The sequence below is a fragment of the Harpia harpyja genome, chromosome 13 (assembly GCF_026419915.1).
Source record: "Harpia harpyja isolate bHarHar1 chromosome 13, bHarHar1 primary haplotype, whole genome shotgun sequence".
Taxonomy (NCBI): Eukaryota; Metazoa; Chordata; class Aves; order Accipitriformes; family Accipitridae; genus Harpia; species Harpia harpyja.
Genome location: NC_068952.1, coordinates 22,615,808 through 22,638,771, shown reverse-complemented (window position 1 = coordinate 22,638,771; position 22,964 = coordinate 22,615,808). Strand labels below are relative to the sequence as shown.

The following is a 22,964-nucleotide window of genomic DNA, read 5'->3' as shown; positions in this document are numbered from 1 at the left end:
CTTCATTTTCTTTGTTGCCTTCCCACCCACCCCTCACCCCATCCTTTGGAAGCACATTTTACCCAGATTTGGTTCTTGACAAAGAAAAAGCAAATGAGAGAGAAAGAAAAGGAAAAGATTATTAATTTGGAGGCTATTAGAAAATGTTTATTTTGTTTAAAACTATGTCCACCAACAAAAATCAAGGAGTTGTAATTAGTACTTAAATAGCATAAACAGTGCAACTTAAGTAAATGCATCCTCTGACTGGCAGGCTTAATCTTAAGAAAGACTGTGCTCCCACTTAGAAATATCATTCAGTGATTCAATTCTAAAATACCTGTGCTGGATTCCTTTCTAGCTGTCCTTAATTGTTCTTATTTTAAAAGCATCTAGACACCTAACCTATCTACAGTTACAGTGTTGTAGCAATAAACAAGTGCCATTGTACCCCTCTGTGTCAGTATGAATTTCCTGCATGCTGCTTATAGATGGACTTGGAAAATGCCAGTGTTATAAGTTGTGCAATGGAATGATGCTTTGTGAAAGTGAGGCAAAACAAGGTTACTGTTCATGTAAGCTTTGCATGCTTTTGCAGAGTAGTAAAAGCTGAGTAGCTTTGCTGAGTTTCTCAAGTATGGATCCCAAGGAACAAATGCCAATTTTGTGACAACACCACAGGAACAAGCACTAGCTTGTGTATTTTTCAGCATTATGGATGAAGGCCTGGAGACTAACCATTTATCTCAGGTGAACCTGCTGAAGATGAAAGCTGACTTATGAAATGTCGGTACAGGACAACCTGTGGTGCCCTGACCAGGGCAGTACTTACCCTGTAGAAAATGTTGACCTTCACATCCATTCATGTAGTACTCACTTTCTGGTAAGGTACCTCTTTTGGAGGAGTGCTTACCAAAGTCTTGACCTGAGCTCATAAAGGAACATATTATGGTCCTATCACTTCAATGTCTCAGCCAGTTTTTCCAAGGAGGATTCATTGCCCATGCCCCAGAGAATGCTGGCCCTTTGATGGATGGTGAGGAAGCCTCTAGAGAGTGGGCCAGAACTTGGTTACAACTGAATTGATGCAATGGTAGTTATATTGTATGTAAATCAGGTTTGTCTCATTGATTTGAGTTCCTTCCAAAACAAAGTTTTGTCAAACATGGATTCTGACCTCATCCATGACCAGATGACCATAAAGGATGTTGCACTCAGAGTAGTCCCTGAGAAGACAGTCTGTGGTGGACAAGTTCAACTTCTTCTGAGGCTCTCTTGTTAAATCTTTTAAGAACCGAATCTCTTAAGTCTCCACCACTGAGAGGAAACAGAAGTTGCCATGTACATCATTGTGCTAGATTTGAGGGCATTTTGGTTTTTGCTGATTGAACCAGTGTCAGAGACTGGTTCCAGGGTTAAGTTGACCTTTGGCATCTCCTAGTGAGAATCCAATGTTCTTCTGAATGTGCTTTTGAAGCCAGCATCACCCTGCCCTAGTGAGTCCTGCTGAGACATACCAACCCTTGCAGAGTTGACATGGAGAGCAAGGGAAAGTGAGCATGCCAGAAGACAGTGCTTGGTACCAGCTCACTTTCCTTTCAGCTGCATGAGAGTTGCAGCTGATGCCCCTCCAGTGCATAAGGGAAGGTGCTAGATAAATTAATCCCAGCACAAAGTAGGGCAGGTGATTCCTGCCAAGCACATAGTGCCACAAAGATGGAGGTCTGGGTGGTTTGGGGTTTTTTTGTTGTTGTTTGTCACTTGTTTTTTTTCTTAAGGAAGCATGCCAATTTCTACACAAAAAGTCACTGGAGACCTTCTGGCTGTGTGAAATATGTTAAGTCCCACTATGCAACTGCTGTCCTAAAGGTGCTTTTCCTAGCACAGCTACTTAGTCTCTATGACAGCTCAAAGCAGCCTTGTTCTGGCAAGCAAACAGACCAAAGCATTGTAGGGCAGGTTCAGGCGGCAGCTCCTCTGATGACAAAGGTCAGCTGTGTTGCTGCTGAAACAGCATCCAGCATCCTGTGGTTCGGTTTACCTGCTACCTCTCTCCCAGCTCCCCTGCCCTGTGCCCAGGGAGCTAGGGTTCACAACAGGCTTTATTTACTCTCTAAGGATATGGTTTATTCTGCAGATTAAGTGAAAAAGTGAAGTCCTTAAAAAATGTAACACAAATAAGCCCCTGAGCTGTCAAACAACAAGTTCCTTAAAAGGGCAAACTATGCAGTTCTCTGTGGACTGCACAGATCCCTCCTTTCAAACTGCTGGCAGGAGACTTCCTGTTTGGATGGGCCGCTCACAAACGGTGTTGTGTGGTGAAATCAGTCACTTCCCAGCTCCTCCTTGAGGCCTCCTTTTGCCTCCCTTTACCCTCCTGATACCAAAGACTCTCAAGCCTGGGTCCTGTCAAGATGGGATCTGGCAGCTAAAATATAAATCTGAAAGCATGCATTAGCACTGTGCAGTTTCTCCCCTGGATACATAAAGCAGCCCTAACTAGTTATGTGTGTTTGAAAACAGAATAGACAAAATGGTCCTACTGTGATAGTCCTGGCCATAAAGGGATAAGTCAGTGTTTGGTGGTCTGGCTCCAGAGTGGTGGAAAATTGATTTCTTCTTCACTGTTTCATTGTTCATTTTATTTTGACCAAATGGGATACCTTTGGAGGATTCTTCCATTTATTGTGGGTAAGTTCTCCAGTATATGCTTTTTGCTTCTGATACTTTGGTTCCTTTACTATAGTAGTGAGGGAAAGGCCAATACTGGTATTCAATGGTAGCATTCAGCCTTGCCTACTGACCATTACTGATAAATCTACCTGCAGGGAATCCCACACTGAGTTTGTGAAACCTTTTCAGAAACTTTGGGAGAAGTGATTCTACACTGCCATACAAGAACATGTTAATACCATATTAAAGCTTAGCTACCTTGTCTAACTTGAGCGTTTATTTTGTTCTTTTGTATCTCAGATCCTTCTGTCCTCTTCCAGCTGTTACACCAGTGATAACTAAGATCCAAGAGTCTTGTTTATCATTTAATCTCTGTTGGTTTTTGTTTTGTTTTGTTTTTTCTTCCTGCAGAACATGATCAGAAGATAGCATCATACACCATGATCATGGCCCCCCGGAAGAGGAATCGTCATGCATTGGGGTTTCTTTGTTGTTTTGGGGGTAGTGACCTCCCTGAAATCAACCTCAAGGACAATAACCCCCTCCAGTTCCTTGAGTTTTCTGTCCCGATCCCACCAGCAGAAGAGCTCAATGCCAGATTCTCTGAACTTGTGGTAAGTTTCTGTTGGCAGATTGATATATTTTAGGGTGAATTCCTTCCTTGAAAGGAGGAGTAAAAGGACTTAAGGGACTTATTAGGGATAGGAAAAAAACTTTGGTTGAAGATTTTATTTTTCATTCTTTTATGACCAATTTCTTGGTGGGAGAAAGGTGGTAAATGACAGGACAGATGACAGTGGCACTGGGTATAACTACAACAAAATGCTTAAATATGCTTATTTATTCTCACAGCACTATGCAATTCTCCAGGTGTAGGACTGGACATATTAGAAGGAACCCCATAAGTTCTCTAGAGAATGAATCCCTGACAGTCAATTTCTTATTAATAACTTTGGGATAAAACGTGCTGTATAATATAGTACAGTGGTAAATCTTAGGGTTTGAGGTTCTGTAAAATAAGGGCTATACTGTTCAGTTGATCAGTAACATACTACTGGTGAGGTATAAGAATCAGGTGACCATGCTAATTATGCTTCATCAGCTAGCTGCCTTTGAACCATGAAACGGTGCTGTTGCAGCAACAGACATAAACCAGAAGGGAAACAGTTATTTCAGATGAACTTTGTCTTTTGCTTTTGTGGTAAATGTTGTGGATTCCAGTAGCAGGCACTTGCTATTCATGCCTGGCATCAAATGACTTGGCTGTCTTTGCCCTCTTGTTCAGGCTGCATGAAAAACACAGGCAGAGGTCATAGGGCTGTGCTGTTTTCCAGTCTGCATTGTAAAGGTTATGCCCATTTGATGCAGTTGATTAGCTATCTCATTACCACTGAGATCGGAGGTTATGTAAAGTAAGGTATCTGTAAATGTATATATGCCTGAGTGGTGCTACTGAGATGAGGAAGAGAAAGGAAAATATTGGATCTCAGAATTAATTAGAGGAATTTGCCCGTTATCCTTCTACATTACGCTTATAACGTTAGCCCAGTAAGTTCTTGTCCATTACCATGGCTTCAAAGTGCTATAGCAATGAAAATAACCGTATAATTTGGGTATGCAAGTGGAGGTTAACATACAGGCAACTACAGTATGTCATACCAAACATAGGGACAGCTATAGTTTATCAAATCAGTGGTCTGACAACCTAGCCCAGGCTCCTATTTCAAGATGGGGTCCAAAGCAGATGCCTAGGGAAGAATATAATATGTGGCCATAGGGTGGTTTTTTCCAAGATACTCTCCAACCCTCTAACAATTTTCAGCTCAAGGACTTCCTAAGCTAAAGTTGGTTTCTGTGTACATAGTAAATTGGTATGGATTTCTTTTCCGTTTCTTTCTGTTTCCACCTTCCCTAGCACCCAAGACAATTTTTTAGCATTTACAGTATTCTATGGCAGGGGTGTGAGAAGGAAAGAATAGGGTGTGCAGCAGAAGAGAGTCTACTTGCTTCTAAGTAGCAGATGAGGAATCTCCTTCTAGGGAGATATCTCACAAAATCCTGGTCTATACTTAAGTCAGTTTGCCTTTTATGTGAGACTACTTGAACTCCTCTCAGAAAGTGCAGCTGACTGACTGTGGAGAATTCTGCTTGGTGACAGGTATCTCTGAGTAAGATCATAATCTGTAATCTGCTTTGTTGTCAATTTATTTCTGGATGCTGTTTAAGTATTGGTTTTCACATGCAAAACTTTAATTGCTGTATCAAAGTTCACCTCTCTCCAATACCAAGATCCATTGAAGCATTCAATCCAGCCTTCCTGAAGGCGTCACCAACAAATGTGCTTTACTCCTAAACTTGGCTTGCTAAAACTTGAACTTGTTTACCTTTGGGTCATAGTGAAAGACCTGTTTCAGTTGCCGCTGGGCTTTTGCTTACTGAGAAGGGTATCAGTTTCTATGAGTTGTTTGAGAGTTTGTGGTGGTATTAAGGGTGCTTTTAGCTTTGTTTTATGCCTGGCAAATACCAGTGTTCCATGTGCTTGTGGCAAAACAGCTCAAAGCTGCCTTATGGAAGTCTATTAAACATATAACGTATAAACGTATAATTTATAATGTTTTCAGTGCAAAGTTTAATGACAAGTATACATGATGATCTGTAAAAATTTTTGGCCCCAGAAGTTTGTGAGTTGTTGGTCTATGCAATAACTTATTAAATGTCCTGACAGCCTGTAATATAGATTTCAAACAAATGAAGCCATTGAAATGAAAATAGATCATATTCTTGTTCTTATATTTAATGATAGTACCCTAGCCATCATTACATGACAAGTGAGCTGGGAGAGAAAAGTACTATTTTTCAGAAGGTTAATGGTGTATGTTGCACAGTTTTATAAAGCACTCAGACAGGATGGCAATGCACGTCTATAGGAGTTCCTGGGTAGGCAGGTAACATGAGAGCAGTAAGGGCTTTTTGAGTGAGAGAACCTGGGCTAGAAACTGGGCTGGCAGAATGCAGAATTTGCCTAGAAGGGCTAGTTTGTCCATAGGTCTGGATTAATGCACATTCTACGAGACGCTAAAATAGAACAGGCTACATCTGTATCGACAGCTCAGATGAGTTTTTAATTGGATTAGAAAGATTCAGTCTGTAAATGCACCAGTGTAAATCAGCGACCTGGAAGTGCCTGAGAGGGCTCTCTGCTATGTACTAGCCTCCCCGCTGCTTATCTGTTAGGGTCTAGTCTGGGTGCACTTGTGTTATATAAAAACCAGATTTGAGTGTAAAGCCTTTTGACCCAAATCCCCAAGTGAAATGATGGCAGCAACATCATCTGAGATCCGTAGTGAGAACAGCATTTGTGTTAGCTCCCTGAAGCAGGCCCAGGGGGTATAGCCTTATCTTGCCATCTGCTCTACAAAGGGTATAATGAAACATTGGTGTGCTTGAATGAATTTTTAAAAGCCTTATTTTTCCCCTTGTCGCACTTAAAATCTGGGTCATTTTCCCACACAAGAGTTAATGACAAGAAGAGGTAAGCCTAGCTGTGCTGGAAAAGCCTCCCTTGTGATTAATTTTCCAGTCCAGTAAACATTCAGTATGTTTCTACCTGCCTTTCTGAGGAAAATGGACATTTTGAGGGCCAGAAGTATGTCTTCTCTTGTTCTTGTGGTCCTTAAATTAATATCATGAAAAGTGAATTTGGAGATGTACATTTTGCAAGAGGAGAAATTAGGAATGTGTTGGGATCCTTTATTTGTGATGGAGTCACAAGACCCTTCCACAGCTTGCAAACTTGCTCGTGTAGACTCCAGGCTGAGGCAAATACACATGTATGGGCTGCTCTTTTTGGGGAATACACCCAGACCAACCAACTGAGTAACAGCAGTTGCCTAAAACTGGACTCTGACCAAGGCAGTGGTTTTCAAAAGACAAACTGATGCTGATTTCAGCTGAAATGTCTGCTCCTGACGCTGCTCAACCAGAAGAATAGTTCTACAATAAATCCCAGGCTTTTGTGTTACTTGAAGCTGGATGCTGTGTTTAGACCTTGTCTTCTCAATTAGAAAATTAAAACATAAAGGGTTACTCCTGACATGGGCCAAATTCACTCTTGATTTATTTCATTGGGAACATGTGCAGAGAGTAGGTCTGAATGAAGACTATGGCTCAGGGTGATTTGGTCTGATTTTGTTTAGGCTAAGACAGGAGAACTAGCTTTCAGGCTGCCTGCTGGCAGTGATTGCCTTGGGACTAATGCAGTGGTAACAGTACAGATAAGTCCTCATCAGAAGTCTAAATGCACAAGACACAAAGCAAACAAAAATACTTGTGACCAGAAGCTTTGCCCTTCAAAGGACCACTTTCATTCACCCAACTGAGAGAGGGCAGAACAGCTGGTTTTAGTGTCTCTCCCTCAATGAACAGGCAAGGAAGGGAAGCTCTAGAGAGTAGGGTGTGTGGAGTGGTCCTGTACCTCACAAATTGTAAAACTGGCCCTACCTGACCATCAAGGCTGTTCTAGCCAGCATCACTTCTGCTTTTTTCCTGTCTCTCTTCTCAGCTGGCACTGTGTATATGACCATGTAGTAAAGTGCTGCTGCAGTTGGTGGTCTATTGGCGGGTGCCAAGCTGGTTTTGTGCCTGCTGGCAAAATAGGTTGTGCTAAGCACATGTGTTTTTCCTTGTACAGATTTATTGACCGAACAGGAGTTGCAGAAGAATCTGGAACAACTATTGCAAGGCAAGGGAAAATAATTTTTTTCATGAAACAGCCTCTCCATGTCCTTGTTCGTATTTGTTAGCAGCGGTGTGTTCTTGTCACAGTGGATTCTGATTCCTTTTCCTCAGAGTCCTGGACTCTTCTTGTTGGTTAAGGGTGGTGTGCTGCTTGACACTAAAGATTTTGCCATCTAGATCTCTCTTACACTAACAACCTGATCTCAGATGTGAACTCAGACCATCCCAAGAAGGGTAACTTAAATGCTGGCAATTTAGGGAAAGCAGAAAAATGTAAAGAATGCTAGCGCAGAGGGAAGAGCAGTGTAAAGAGTTTGTGCTTCTGTTGTTTCTCTTTTTGTTTCTTTTGTTAGTGGCTCTGTTGAGATTGTCATGCTATTTGAGAAGGTGGAGTTCAAGACTGTCTATTTTAGGATGGAAGGTCCTTGGGGAAGAAGTGGAGTTTTCTTTTGAGTTGCCATTTTCGAAGTTGATCATATTATTACAGCTTCCAAGCTTGAATAATAATATTGTTGTCTGAGTTACCCGCACCACATTAGATTCTTATACTGGGAAAGATTTGAGAAATGCTTACTGTTAGTAAGCCTTAGTCTTGGCTGCCTTTGAAGCATTCTGGTATTTAGCTCAGGTGGGACATTGACTGGATTCTCCTTTCATGGTTTGTTTCTCTTACGTTGCATTCGAACCTGTTTCTTTTTTAGTTTTGGTTTAGTTTTTTTTCTTTTTCTTCTTTTTTCTCAGAGTCCCTAAATAAGGGGTTTTGTTGACTTTATAGATTTACAAAAGCTTTTTACTGATATTACTATTTACCATCGTCCCAGGCTTTTCCAGAACAGAACTTTAGACCTTATGGCACCAAAAGTACCTATTAAGTTACATTATGTACAGTTGAGGAGCAGCATAAATACTTATGAACTCTCTGTATTTGAAAACTTCAGAATTATCCAGCATCTCTTTTGGCCTGTCTCTATGCTTCTTCTCACCCATTGAAATGACAGCTCCATATGAGGTCCCATCATTCTTTAATTGCCAAAAGAGGTAGGTTGCTGCTTGCGTGAGGCAACATACACTTTTCTTTTTCTTCCTCTCTCTGAAGAGATCTAGTGTTCTGACCCTACTGTGAAACCCCAGCTTTTGTTGTAGAGAAGATGCATGTGGAACTACTATGTGTTCCTGAACGATGAGGCCACTGGAAATCAAAAACGTATTTTCCCTTGTAGTATTGTCTGAGTGCAATGAAATGAAGATGGAACCAGATGCTGAATCAAGGGCTCTGTCCTTCCCTCAGGATCAAGCACCTTCAGTGTGTTCAGCCCATGCTGGGAATGATGATTGAAACTTTAACCTTGGTTTCTGTCTGCAGTGCTCTGTAACACCAACCACAAGAACATGGAACCATGTCCCTTCCTGAAATAACCCTAAATTCAGTTCTTAGTCTCTCGCCTTTTCACCTCTGATCTCATAATATTTAGTAGTGGATTTCACGGCATCACAGTTGGCTCAATTTCTGAATTAAAGATGAGCTAGCCCAGGTATCTAGCTGGAAGGAATGGCAGTGACTATGACAGTAAAGAGAAGAGAGAAAATGAGGATCTTGTGAATTCTTTCTCCTTCAATCTCTTTGGAATAAAAGCTGTACAGAGGAACTCCCACAAAGGTGAAAAATATGAGGAGGAATGTGGCAGGAGAGTCCAAGCAGCACGGGCAGCAACTTGGTAACCTCTGAAATACTCTGATAGTTTCTGTAACTGCGACTAGAACTTTTAATGCCTTGTGCCACCTGAGGAAGGAGGATATCTAGAGCAAGATGCCTGCTGCTTTACTGTACCTTTTGCTCTTGCCTTTTTTCTCTGTCCTCTCCCACCACATGGGTCTCACGTGTTTTTTTCTGCCCATTTAGCTAATCCCTTCCTAAGTAAATCAGTGTCTTTATCATGTCCTGAAACAGAACTACGGAATTAGTGTGATATTTGCTGATGTCCCATATTTTGCTGTGGTCTCTTCATTTCTCAACCCTCCAGGCTAGTAGTTGCCAGCACTTTAGTGCCAGAATACTGAAGAATGTGAAAGGAGTTGGTTAGTGTACTCTGAGCACATGAACTATCCATGTGACTGGTATCTTTGCCAGTCCTCTCAGGACAGAGACAAAGAAACAGTGGGGTCACCAGGGACACATTTCTAGTAGCATTGGATGAAGTGATCAATAACAGAAAGTTTGGGAAAACTCTGCTCTTTGCTTACTCTGTGACATCTCTCCACATCTGTTCCTTCTCTACCTTCACAGAGAATAAAATTCAGTGATTATAGTCTGTCTTCCCAGAGGAAAGGAAGTTAAGGAGAAAAGAAAGAAGATAGAGTTTTATGTTGAAAGAGATTAAGGTACGGCATGGAAGTATCTGAGAATTCATTTATTTATTTCGTCAGAGGCAGCAAAACAATTTCTGAGCAAGGCATCAATTTGGCACACACTGGATAACACACCTTCATCAAGAGCCACAGGGAGATGAGATCCAAACCCAAATAACTGTAGTAGTGGTTCCCACTGCAAACAGGTGATTTGGAAGTAGCAAGTTTCCTTCATGCTTAGTTCTCCCCTGCAGGCTGTTTAATTTAATGAATACAACATAAACCTCAGATGAAGACTAGGCTTCACAATATTGAATAAGTAGTCCCATATATCACCAGTCCTACTCAAGTTTACCAAGTCCTTACTGTGGCAAAGAGCCCCTCTTTGGCTCTGCAACCTGCAACAGTATTTATGGGGTAAAAAGTACAAGAAATGCCTCCATTGTGGGCTTTCATGTGGATATATGTCAATGTATGTAGGCACAAGAGGGCATCAGCTGTGTTTCTCTGTGTTTGTTGATGGGCCTGGAGAGCAAAGTTGTCTATTTCCTCCCCAGCTCCCTTGTAATACTTCTGGGGAACAGATACATGGAGTTGCCCATTCTGTCTCTTGGCTCCCAGTGTGGAGCAGCACCTTCCCAGAAAAGTATCCTCCATGTCTGAACCTTATTTAGTCCTTTATTTCTCACTGAAAGTTTGTGGCTTAGAAAGACATGCATTTTAGGTCCTCACTTCAAACCCCAAACATGTGTCATGTATATTGATAACAGTAGTTAATCACATTTAAATTCAGGCATATTAACAAGATTTGAATATTTCCATTTCAAATTATTAGTCTTTTGAGTCATTCTATCCTCTTGCTGGATTCTTTTGAATACAGGGATTTAATTTCTGTGTCACTTGCCTGCATGTAAATCATAGTTTCAGACTACACCTCTGACAGGCCTGTGGCTTTGAGTTGTTGATCAATGCAGATTTCTCCACAACCATAATTTAAAATTGCCTCTATGCTCTTTTGCCCATAAAAGGAAGTTCTTTTATTCCCTGTGCCCATCCCCTTTGTGCTTTTCTGTAATGAATGGTTGTACCTAATCAGTCAGGAAGGTTGTGTAGTGCCAAATGCAATCAAGATCTGGAGAGGTCTCACTCCAGCAAACTAGGAGGCTTTGCTGGCCTTGGCTCACTGGAGACTCCCCACCCCAATTATTACTTCCTTTCTTGCACTTAATGAGAATGCACTAGTGGAGGCTGTAAGAAAATACTGATGATGAGACTAAGCTGGATTTTTCATGATCAGAGGCTCATATCCGGGAAGAAGGCTTAGCATCACCATCTGAGTAGAAGACACTGTCTCTGAAGGCAGAAAAAAGCAAAGCTTTGAGGCAGCAGATTGCTTTCCTCTCTGATGGGGGCCAGGCCACGAAAACTTTCCTTTCTCTTGGGTTAGTTTATAGTTCCCAGATTAACATTTTTCATGTGCTCAGAAGCACTTGTCTTCTATTATAGTAATGGCAAAAGTACTGGGTAGTTTAAGATTTCTGAAGCAATTGGGGGACTGAGGCTTAGGAGGCAAAAGCTCTTCATGGTATCATAGTCTGTCTAGATATGCACAGATGTTCCTTTATGTCCAGCACAGTTCTTCAGTCCAAGTTTGTACATACCCAGGATACCCTTTTTCTTTTTAATTATCCATATCCAGGATACCTTTTTTCTTTTTCTTCTTGCTCTTCAAAGAGAGATTTTTCATAATGTCTGTTCTGCTTTACGCATGTCCCATGTGCAATACATGTGTACAACTCCCTGATTTTAATGCACATACCACTACAAGCAGCTTTGTATAGTTACTGAAGTCCCAATACATAAGAGGTATTACCTCTTAGGCTTCCTGGCAGAGACAGCTCCCCCCTTCAGACACTCACATACATATGGAGTCCTGTGATAGGGCCAGACTTGCGGCACTGAGTGCAGAACCAGCACTTTCTCTCTCTAGGGTCCCTTCCAGTAGGTGCAGCTGGTTGGCAGCTCCCAGCTCCCTGACCAGCTGTGTAAGAAGCAGCAGTCACTATGCTGCAAATGTGTGAGACCCAGATGCTGTGAGAGGAGCATGAGATGGGAGCCAGGTCTCATACTTAGTGTCTGAGAATCAATAGGGTTGTGTAAACAAATGTAAATCCAGACCCAGGCTTATGTGCTAGATTTTGGGTGTGAAGAAGCTGGGGGTATTACCAGAGTACCTGTGTAGTTATAAGGCTTTTGTTCAGGGATACACTGTTTTGTTGATCTTGTTGCTTTACTATAAAACTTACAGACAGATAGTTATCTGATGTAAAGCAGTTCAGTTCCACTGAAGACAGTAGTGGAGTTATATCATTCTATGTTGCCTGAAATTTGACCTATGTGGTATTTTCTGTATCTGTAGTGATTGTTGACTTCTGAATATCCCAAGCAGAGCATACTGGCTGCCTTTCAGGAAGATGGGGAAAGTTGTGGTCATGGCTGGAATACCTGAAGGGAATGTTTGAGTGTGTTTTGAGTATGATTTACTTAACAGTAGAAATGAAACACCTGAAAGACACCTACTTACTGGACTTGTCTTTAACAGGGTAATCCTGATGTTCCCTGACTGAGGAAATGCATGTAGTCCATCTAGGGCATAAGAGAAGTACTAGATTTTGGAAGCACAGCAGATATGTAGCTTGGGATGCAAAAAGAGAGGAAAGAACAGATCCTGCCACTAGAGAATGGATGTGCTAAGATGTCAATCTTGTGTCTTGCCTCTATTGAAAGCTTGGAAGCTGTCATGATATCCTATCCCCTAAACCACAGATGATAGCATAGATATGCTTACTGTTCAGAAATCTTGTGTCCACGTGTTTCTAGTACCTTATCAGCTGATTTGATAACTTGTTTTGGCATAGCTGCAAGTGTTAGGCAGCATTACATAAAAAGAAAAAAAAAATGTAAAGCTCTACTGTGGCCTTTTTCCATAGTAGGACATCATTAATATTTGAATGGTTTTTGTGTTCCATTATGGTTATAATGAAAAGTCAGGAACTTTCTGGATTGAGTCTGAAGGCTGCTGAAGTGATAAAACACAGATGATATTGATAGTAGGAGTCATACTTGCTAGCTGGAAGGATCAAATTAATTTATCTTTATTTCAACTTTCCAGGGCCTTTCCAGCTCCACTTGAATGCATACAGAGTAGACAATTTCCTACCTTCCTCCTAGAATTGAACCAGCATTCTCCTATAGTTCCTGCCACTTTGATGCCCACTGACTTAGAGTAAGAGGCTCTGCCCTCTCCAGTAGAAATAGAGCCAGCAACAGCAGTACAGGGATGTCTTATTGCTCCACTGCTTTGAAATGGCTTCTTTGAGTATGATTCCTGCCCTTCTGCTGTTTCTATCCTTTCTTTACTTCTCATTATTAGTGTCATATATTGTTCAGAGCTGTATTAGATAACTTAGAACTCTATTAGGACCTTATTTCTCATGTGCTAGAGAGGATATTTGAATCTAGACTTGGTCTGCTGAGGAGAAGTGGGAGACTGTTATGAATCAGGCCAGAAAGGTAATTTGGGATGAGAGGGTGCCACCTGGAGATGCACCTGGGAGAAATGGCAGAGGGAAGTACTACATCATGCAAAGAGCATGATGGCCAGATTGTAACTAGACAGGAGATTGCAATAAGGAGGGACAAAGTTTTCCAAAGCGTTGAAGAAAAAGGCACGACAAACGAAGTAGCTGTGGTGCTGAAGGGAGAGCAAAGATAGGTTGCAAAGATGGAGGTGACATGGGCTGAATGCTAGGCCAAGATGATCTTTTGACTGTGCTTTTGGAGAGAAAGAGCTTGCACATTGATGAAGGGAGGTTGAATGACAGAAGTCTGTTTCTTCTGCAGCTCATAGAAGAAGGGCCAGATCTGAGATGTTGTAGGAGGTATGATTTGTCATTCAGCCTGATTTGAGCACAAAAGGGGGAGCCAGGTCCCTGTGATGATGAAGACCTTATAAAAGTTATAACAAAATAGCCACGTAAACTTAACCACCTGAAGCTGGGGAAGCAGTGAAATTTTCCAGTGAGGAGGGAAGGTTGTGAAAGAGGATGGGATGCAAGTGTTTTGCAGGATAGGAGTTATCCCTATGGAGGTAAAGTGTAGCTGGGGTTTAGGAGGAACTGTTGACAAAATAAGATAATTGAATGGAGAAGTAGTTAACAATCATGAAGGATCATCTGTTTAATGTGTGGACTCAAATTAGTTTCTGTATTTGCTCAACTAGTAGTAAATTATATCAGATATAATCATTGCTCAGATAGTGTATCATATAGCCTGAAGAAGAATGGGGGAAATGGGCTTATAATTATGTCGTGCCTCTGTGTCCTCCTATAGGTGGATTGTGTCTTCAAACAGTGCTCAACGTTGTTTATCATTTAGGCAACCTGTTAAGGTAACCTAGGATGGCTCTTCCAGTGTTGGAGGGAAATGGCCTTTTCTTGTCATTTGCCTGGTCTGCAAGACTCCAAAGTGGGGAGCACAAGGTGCCACAGGTCAGGCTAGGTGGATGGAGTAGCACCTTTTTAGGGTACAAGGTTTTCAGGTCAGCAGTTTCCTGGCACCTTCCTCCACACTGGGTAAAGGGCAGCTTTTGGTGTCACTAAATACAGGAATGGTCCTTCTGCTCATCCCTTCAGCGCTGGGTGGGAGCAGCACATGGAAGGCAAGTGTCAGAAGGTGCTGCTTCTGTCACTCATCACACTGGGCTGCCTCCACAGCTGCTCTGTCTTTGGCATGTTTTGTCCAGAGGAAGTACAGACAGATGCCTTCCACTTGGCACTGAAACACCATTGATCCAGAGCTTTTAATGCTAGGTACCTCATAAATGAAAAAGTCTGTAAGCTTGCTGGGAGGAAAACGTTTCAAGAACATTGTCTTTTTCCTAGCTACCTCTGCAAGCTTATACAACTCATTTCATGCATTTGTGAATTTGCTTCCCTGGTGTGAAACGGGGAATAGTAATGCTGCTTAAACCAGTTTTAGTACAGAATTGTAGCCAGATTGAAAAGGTGCTGAAAAGATGCAGCATATGTAGGTTATAGGCAGTACAGGAGTCTTCCAGTGGCAGAATGTATTGTATTTGAAGATCTTGGGAGCAAATCTCTACTACTGCCTCCTGATACAAGACTCTACAGCCTTCCTGGGCAGACTCTCCTTTCTTTCACATGTGGACCCAGTGCTGAATGCAAAATGGCCCTAGTCAACATCTGTATATTCTATGCACTTCTATATTAAAAACACTTACGGGTGTCTTTTCATTTTGCAGTTTCCCGTTATTTGTTGATCACATGAAGGGACAGGCTGCCCAGACTATTAACACAAACACCTTTTGAAAAGAATTTAGCAGCATGCACAACAATGTTATGCAATAGTTTACTAGGTGGAGGTTTGAAGAATAACTTCTCCAAAGGAAATTATAAGGGGAAAGCAGATTGCAGTTTCCCAGTTTGGAAGGTGTCCAGGGAGATCCCTGAGTCATCGAAAATCCATTGGGATTGCTTTAGTGGCTGTGTTTCAGCATTACATCTTGTATAGAGAGCAACAGCTGGATGAGTTTGTCGGTCAGTGTAAAGTTGTTGGCTTCTACATTAACGATGCAAGAGAACTTTTGGATTACAGATGCTTAACCAGTAAATGCAATTACAATTTGTTCTTAGGAGATGAGTTCGTTCTGCAAGGCAAATGCTCATCCTTCTCTTATTCCTTTTGCTGTATTTTGTGAAAGTTTCTGGTAATTTCTTTCTCAGAATTATTTAGAGAAAAACATCATGGCTGGTGTTTTCTTAAGGCCAGTTATGTCAGTGCAGTAGTTGCTGACTGATTATTAGAATACTTGAGCAATGAGACAGGACAGGGTGTGAGTGAATAACCAACTATACTGTCATGCCTTCAAGTCAGTGTTTGACTATGGAAATACTCAGTCTATGTGAGTGAATAGCATTGTGGAATTGCCCTCCATCTCACCCCAGAGGAGATAACAGAAGCCTCATATGTGGGTGTTGTTCTAGCTGGTCTTGACTGATTAGTAGTAAATACAGCTCATCTCCATTTATTGAAGTAGAAGTTAACAATTAGTGAAAAGGGGACTGATAGACTGCTCAGTCTATCTAGGTCTGAAATCTGTGCTGTAGACTGTAGAACAAGCCTGTGTTATAGGCTGTCTAGTCGAGAGATTTAGTCTCTGTTACAATTTAAAGCAGGCAATTTGATTAATATTTTGCACTGGTGTAAATCCAGAGTAAGTCAAATCAGTTTAATGGAGTTAGGGACACTTTGATCTCTGGTTTGCACTACCAAATCTGGAGTAATAATTCAGAGAGCAAGAGAAGAACTAAAGCGAGCTTCTGGTTTCACTTCTATCTGTGTAAACCTGAACTCATGCCAGAAATGATGTTGATTTATTGGAGTTCCTTTGAGTCTACCCTGCATATAAGTTTGAGCATGTGTGTCTGAGCTGCACAACCAAAGCTCGATAAGAAGTTAATTTTGCTCATTAAATTCTGAACGGACATCTCAGTTCCTCCTGCCCTTTTACATAATATTTTATCAGAGATTTAAAGGTCAGCCAAGCTCTGACTTACCCTTGTTTTCCTCCATAGGGGCATATGGCAAATAGGATGCACACAAGAGGATAAAGCTGGGAGGAGAGGAGTAGGTGGCACCGACGCCCCTGGAAATTTAGCCTGCCTTTGGCACAGGGCCACAGCAGCAATTCCCAGCCCACATTTTGAGGGTTGAGCCAGCAGGACTGTGTTTGGGCAGGAAGCGATCACAGAGGTGTGTGCTTGTGTGTTTTGGCACAGTCCAAGCTGTGAATTGCTCTAGCCTAGGAACCTCCTCTGAACTCATTAGTATTAAAACAGAACAGAGGAGACTTTGTAGGGAGGGAGAGGGTGGGGGAGGCTGGAAAGGTAGCAGTTTAGAAGGCAGTTTCCTAATAACCTTTCCCACACTTACCTTCCCATACTGGGTCTCACCTAAAGAACCTTGACATGAAAAACAAACCCTGACACAGGGAGCAGGAAGGGAGGGGGAAATGAGGGGAGGAGAAGGAAAGGAAATGAGGGGTGGGGAATGGGTACTATGTTGAAACAGCAGATTTTATTGTTATTCAATGTTATAGACAGTGATGCTAGAAGCTTTGTTTGAGAGAGATATTTGATATACTGTGTATAATCAGAATGTAGAGGTAAATATGGTACTTGCCCTAGAGGACTTGCAACCTGTCACAGTGAAAAGATGTATCAAGCAGAGGTTTAATGGCTTCAGTTCTGTTTGGTGTTTTCATTTAATTGACTGGATAGTGGAATACAGAGCATACCTATTAATTTGCAGGTGTCACTAGGCTGTAAACACTGTGGATATGTTAAAAGATAACCTTAAAAGAAGATGGAGAAATTGTGTGAAAAAGGATGGGATTCAATGGGGACAGTTAAAGCATGCTCTTTTAGAAGCAAGTCTGGTAATTGAGGATGGGAAGCAGCCAGGTGGGTACACTTCAGAAGAAACCAAGGATTATCGTATATCATGACTGAACGTAAGTCATGCAGGTTTTGAGGGGTTTTATTAAAAAAACAAAAAAGAAGTCATTGTCTTTGTGAAATATGTAACCAGGAATGCAGTCTGGAGGATGCATGAAGTACTCTTTGCACTCAGCATTGGTAAGGTCTCAGCTGGAACATCGTCCCCACTTTTGAACAGTGCACTTCAAGAAAGATGTACTTTGACTGGGGAGAGCCCGGAAATCAATTAGATGAGGAATGAGAGGTCCAAAGGACATGACCTCTAAAAGAAAGACTGAAAGAGCTGGGCTTGTTTAGTCTCAAGAAAGATGACTGAGGAGGGACATTACAACAGCCTTTAATAGGCTTGAAAACTGTTATCAAGAGGAAGGAAAAAATCCACTCAACATGTCTGTGGTTGATAGGGCCGGAAGTAATAGGCTTAAATTGCTGCAGCAGGGATTTAGATTAGACATGAGCCTGCCTATTCAGTTTTCATCCCCATCCCTCTCATTGGGCTCATTCCAATTCACTGACATGGACATGCAGCCCACTGTAACAGAAAAAGCAGTGATGATAGTCAACTGTTTGCATTATTGTCTGCATATGCCCACCCATATCCATGGAACGTCCCTCTTGCTCTAACCATATTGTAGCCCTGCATGTAAGAATGTGTATCTAAGTCATGATCTCTTTCTCTAAACATCTGTGTGTATTGTTGCATAAACAGGCACTGGTTTTCCTCATTCTTTCTGTTTCTATTTGGCCCAGGAGATTGTCGTCTCACGCATGCAGTTTGCCTGTGAAGGGCAGGAAAATGAACAGCAGATGCTGCTTCTAGTGGCTTGTGAAAGGGGACTGCCATGATGCCTTGCTGCTTACAGGTGCTTGTATGCTGTCAAGTCACAGAGAGCTCTGAGGAGCAGGAGAGAGACAGGATTTAGCTCTTCTTCAGGAAGCAAAGAAGCAATTAACCAATGATTAAGGAGGGGAAAAAGGAAGCAGTGTAGTGGGGGCTGTGTTTGGGGGTGGCTGAGTGGGATGTTAATTGACTTTCTGTGAGATAAATTTCTCTGCCAAAAAGCAGTGCCCCTAATGGATGAAAGTCTTACTTTGCTGCTGAGCCTTAAGAATGAGTAACTTCTGTGTTGGCAGGGTAGAAAAGAAACACATCTTCCAGTATGTAAACATCAGGTGCTTTCTGTCTTGTACTGTTATGACTGAGAATCAAGAGATTTTGGCCCCTAGTACTGAAGGGGTTTTAAAGCAGCAACTTTTTGAAAAAGCAAGAAGGAAAAAGAGTATAATGGGAATCACAGCTGTTTGTTTGTGTGCTTTTCTGCTTTACAGTCAGATCTGTGGCAGTAGTCAAAATGTAAACATTGCTTCCCATGCCAGCAGGCTGCGTGAGCAACTCGTGCACAGTGGTTTCATCATGCTCTAATGTAATGATAAGACATTGTAGGTACAGGCAGATGTTACGTTGTATGTCTTATGTATATAGCTCTTGTGTATGTAAGGTGCGAGTAGCATACGTAACTGCATATAAACATACTATGTGTATGCAAAGGCATGGAAACCCAATATTTTGCAGTAATCCACCTAATTCTTATCAATTGGGAAAATGATCAAAATGTTACTCCCCAGCCTCATATGGTATGTTATCTCTGTGTGCTTTACAAAGGCTGCTTGTAATACCAGGGATTAGGATGAGATGGAAGAGCGTGGGGGGAGGGAAGGGTTGATTTTGGGGGTTATTTTGCTTTTTCTTTGTGGGTTATCAGTGGACTTCAGACATATATCAGGTGCCCAAGTGGGAACTTTTAACCAATGTGCTGCATCTGGAGATGTGCTAGCTGTGCGGGTGGTAGTGCTGTTGCCTGTTGAAAGAACATCTGCCCTGAACTTCTGCTGTGGGTACAGCCATGCAGTTGTGCCAGGCACAGCCCTGAGAAGGTAGGGATGGGAACTGGTTGTTGTCTAGAGGAGGAGGTTCTGTTTCACTCCTCTCAATGCCTGCCTCAATCACATGCCAGTGTTTGCAGTTGCATATTAGGTAAAGCCTGTGAAATGTTTCTCTTTTTTAGGGAGCTTTGCTGAGCAGTACTTTTTTTGCACTGCTCATTGCTCCAGTTTGTACATGAGTGTAGGCAATTTGTGCAGTTGAATCAACCTCATTCACTGACAGTTCGGACAGGCAGTCTTTAGAATGCTTCGTCGACCTCAGTGTTGGAAATGTGCACTCTTCCAGCAGGCTGCCTCTTACATGTCAGCCTGGTGAGCTGGATTGAACAAAGCAATGGAAGGAAAACTGTAGGGGAACAATCCTATACTGTCCCCTGGAGGTGGACACAGTGACTAAACAGGGAAGGTTTATCTCTTCTACTTGAAGGAGTCATAAGCTCCTTGCAAAGAGACTGAGATCTGAAGAAGATTGATTTTTTTATTCACTTACGGCAGTTATCTCTGAAGCAGCTTTTTTGGACAGCTGCCTCTGGACCTGTGATGATAGTGTCTCTGCTCCTCCCCGACCTCCCTCCCTGGTGGGCAGAGGCACAGCTCAAATGTAAGCCACCAGACTAACCTATTTGCCAACAGAACCTGGTATAGGCAGCATGAACTGAAAAATAAATGTTCCTGGAACTGTTGTTAATGTAAATGTGTAGCTTTCAGGCCATATAAGTCACAAGTTAGCAACATAGTCCTACTCAGTTCACTTGTTAAAGCTAAAATAGTTATGCTGTATTGGATTCTCTATTGCAAAGGCTTGTAGTGTGCTGCTGACAACCTCCTCCCTGGTCTCCTTCCCCTGCTTCCCCTTCCTCCACAGTCCCAGACATGTCAGTGCTATTTATCTCACATCAGCTTGAGTTGTACTTCAGCATTGATTAACCCACCATCAACTATTCCCTCAAAGTGATTGCACATGAACATGAACCTTCTCTGGGGCCTGCCAGTGGATGCTGGATGGGATCCCATGGTGTGTCATAATCACTGTTTACTTTGAACAAGATTTAAATAAATTCACCCAGGGCATAAGGCCATCAGCTGTGCTATGCCACTTGGGAGCATCAGTGGAAGTGGAACATAGCCCTTTTGGGGACATGGTGACAGACATCTATATAAATTACCTTGGGGAACCTGCAGCAACAGGTATCATACTCTACAGGGAATTTATTATACTGGCAACAGTGTATTATACTTCATTTTGTAACTTGGGTGAGTTTGATGCTGTTAAGAGACTGAGAGAGAATGATTGATGAGGTGGATAAGGAAGGTGTGTGCAAGAGAAAGGAAAAAAGAAGGAATGGGGATGTGAACAGGAAGCAAGATAAGAGCGGTGCATTTAACTAAAATTCATACACTGCAAGGTCATAATGTAAAAATGAATGTACCCTTGGAAACTAAATTTTTGAGGTGAGTATGCAAGCAAGTTATTCAAATAAAAAGTCTTCAAATCAAGGAGGTTTTCTAGAGTGTGTAAAGGCATCCTCATATAATTCCTACTTTCTCAGTTTTGTTCCCTATTGGATGACTCACAAAGAACCATTAAGGATAATGCTGGTGTGACTGAGCAAAAGGAAAACTTTTGAGCTGTGCAAAAAATATTTGGAAATACCAATGCTATCCCCATCTTGAAAGGGACATTAACTCACCTGCATCACAGAATCAGCCAGTTTTTGAAGCAGGGAATAGGAAGTGTTTGACCGTCTACAGAGTTTGCTCTGTGGCTTTGTACTTGCAGGGCTTTTGCGCTGCCCTCTGAAGCTTTTGATGCTGGTCACAGGTCAGATAACTGCTGGTCTCATCTGTTCTGGAAGTTTTTAAGTTTCCACTTTGAGTTTAACAAGGGAGAGTAAAGTTTAACCTTTCTAGTGAGTTTTGCCAGTTTGTACCATCTGAAGATTTGGTTCCCATGACGCTTGTTCATGCTGAACCAGGGTGTCCTTTTGCTTGAGTACCCATCAGCTGCTAAGGAACCAAACAATGCAACAGAGCTGTAACCAGACAGTCAAAATAGGCATCTCTGAACAGCAGAAGTGATGAAGCCTATTTGCCAATGTATTACATCTTAGTGTTGGATTCTGTGGTGTAAAATAAAGATTGATTTCATGCCAAAGCTATTCCCTCTGGGGATGGTAAAAGGATTTCATTCTTTAATAATCCTTTAATAGTTGCCTGAATATGTTTGTAGGCAGAAATAAGCATTTAAAAAATGAGAATATGCTTTTAGATGTCATTAACTTCTCTTAGTCATAAAAAAAGCCATTAAATGTGAAACACAGGCCTGGGATGGAAGCTCATAGAAAGGATAGGCTTTCAAGAGCACTGTAAGCAAGAGAGACTGTAACCTACAGACAAAAATGAAAGGTGTAACTAAACTATCTGTAGTTGAAATTATAAGAATTATAATTGATGAAACAAGACAGGTATCTAACTAAACATAAGAAAAGCAAAATCTCCTCTCCCTCCTGGCAAAATATGTGTTATGCCCATATTAATCAAGTTATTACCTGCAGTAAACAAAACATTCCATGTCAGAATTCTGTGCTTCATCATGCTGGAAATGCTATGCATGATGCATTAAACTTTTATGAAGGCAAAACAAAACCAAAAACTCAACAACCAAAAAATAAAACCCCACCCCCAAACCAACCCCACCAGCCTCTGAAGGTTGGTTGGTTCGTTAGTTGGTTATTTGGGGTTGTTCGTTTTTTTTGTCTTTTACAAAATGAAGCAGCTGTCTGACTTCTTTAACTCAGTGGTAAGCTCCCTGGTGACCAGGAAGTCCAGCAGTCAGTGGAAGTGGGACACGTAGAGAAACTGCAACTGAGGAAACCTCCCATAAGTGTCCAAATATCCCTGGAGAACCAAGTTTGTGTCTTTTGGTCTCCAGCATTCTGATTTGAAGCCAAGAGGTGCTGGAGCCCTGAAGCCCTAACAGTCTGTATACTTATAGTGTTGAGATTTCCATCCTACCCCTGCTGTGGCTTCAGCATTGATATGTTGAAAATGGGAAGTCTCATTGTGTCTTTGAGTATCTTACTAAGTTTGCCTTTCAAACTATTTCAAGTTTTCCCTATTCAAATTCCAAAGTTCCTATGGACTGTATAAGTATTCTTGCAAGGCTAGGTGAAGTAGACTGGTGAAGGAGCAGCTATCCTGTGATTCTGTCCCACCTTTCCACAGATGACTGAATGGTGGAGATGCAATACACATCTCAGTACAGAGGTGTTGGTAGGCATTAAAGGTTCTCCTTTAGAGAGGCAGGCATGTTAGTAGGTGTTAAAACTTCTCCCTTAGTGGTTCTCTCTCCAAGTGAACCACTCTTCTACATTCCCAAAATATTACTTTTTCTCTATATTAATTTCATTTCATGTCACTAAGAAATGTGCTGCCCAGTTTAGGTGAGAAATATTTTTCTGTTCGGCTCTTCCAGGGCTTTCAATGATACCATTATCAAGGTGATGGCTACCTAGCACCAAATCCAGCTTTCACACTTTGATGAAAGTTCCCAAAACCAAGGGACATAAAGTGGTTTTAAATCCCATGAAATACTGGGTTTATGTTTCCTACCCATTCTTCCTTCTTGTTTCCTTTCTTTCTCTCTGTCTCTTATTTCCTTGGGATGTAGCCATTTTGAATGGAGGCCATCTTCCATTTTGGCCT

The 22,964-nt window shown here is 41.8% G+C and overlaps 1 protein-coding gene across 4 annotated transcripts in view; it reads left to right on the top strand.

The window, feature by feature from the left end:
* The window catches only part of DAAM2 (dishevelled associated activator of morphogenesis 2), a 211,930-nt gene that overhangs the window by 81,766 nt on the left and 107,200 nt on the right, over positions 1 to 22,964 (top strand). For all 4 annotated transcript variants that reach the window (XM_052805722.1, XM_052805723.1, XM_052805721.1 and 1 more), the window contains one exon: positions 3,064 to 3,266. In XM_052805722.1, the coding sequence (XP_052661682.1) occupies positions 3,093 to 3,266 (174 nt within the window). In that variant the 5' untranslated portion in view covers positions 3,064 to 3,092. The remainder of the gene's footprint in view (positions 1 to 3,063; positions 3,267 to 22,964) is intronic.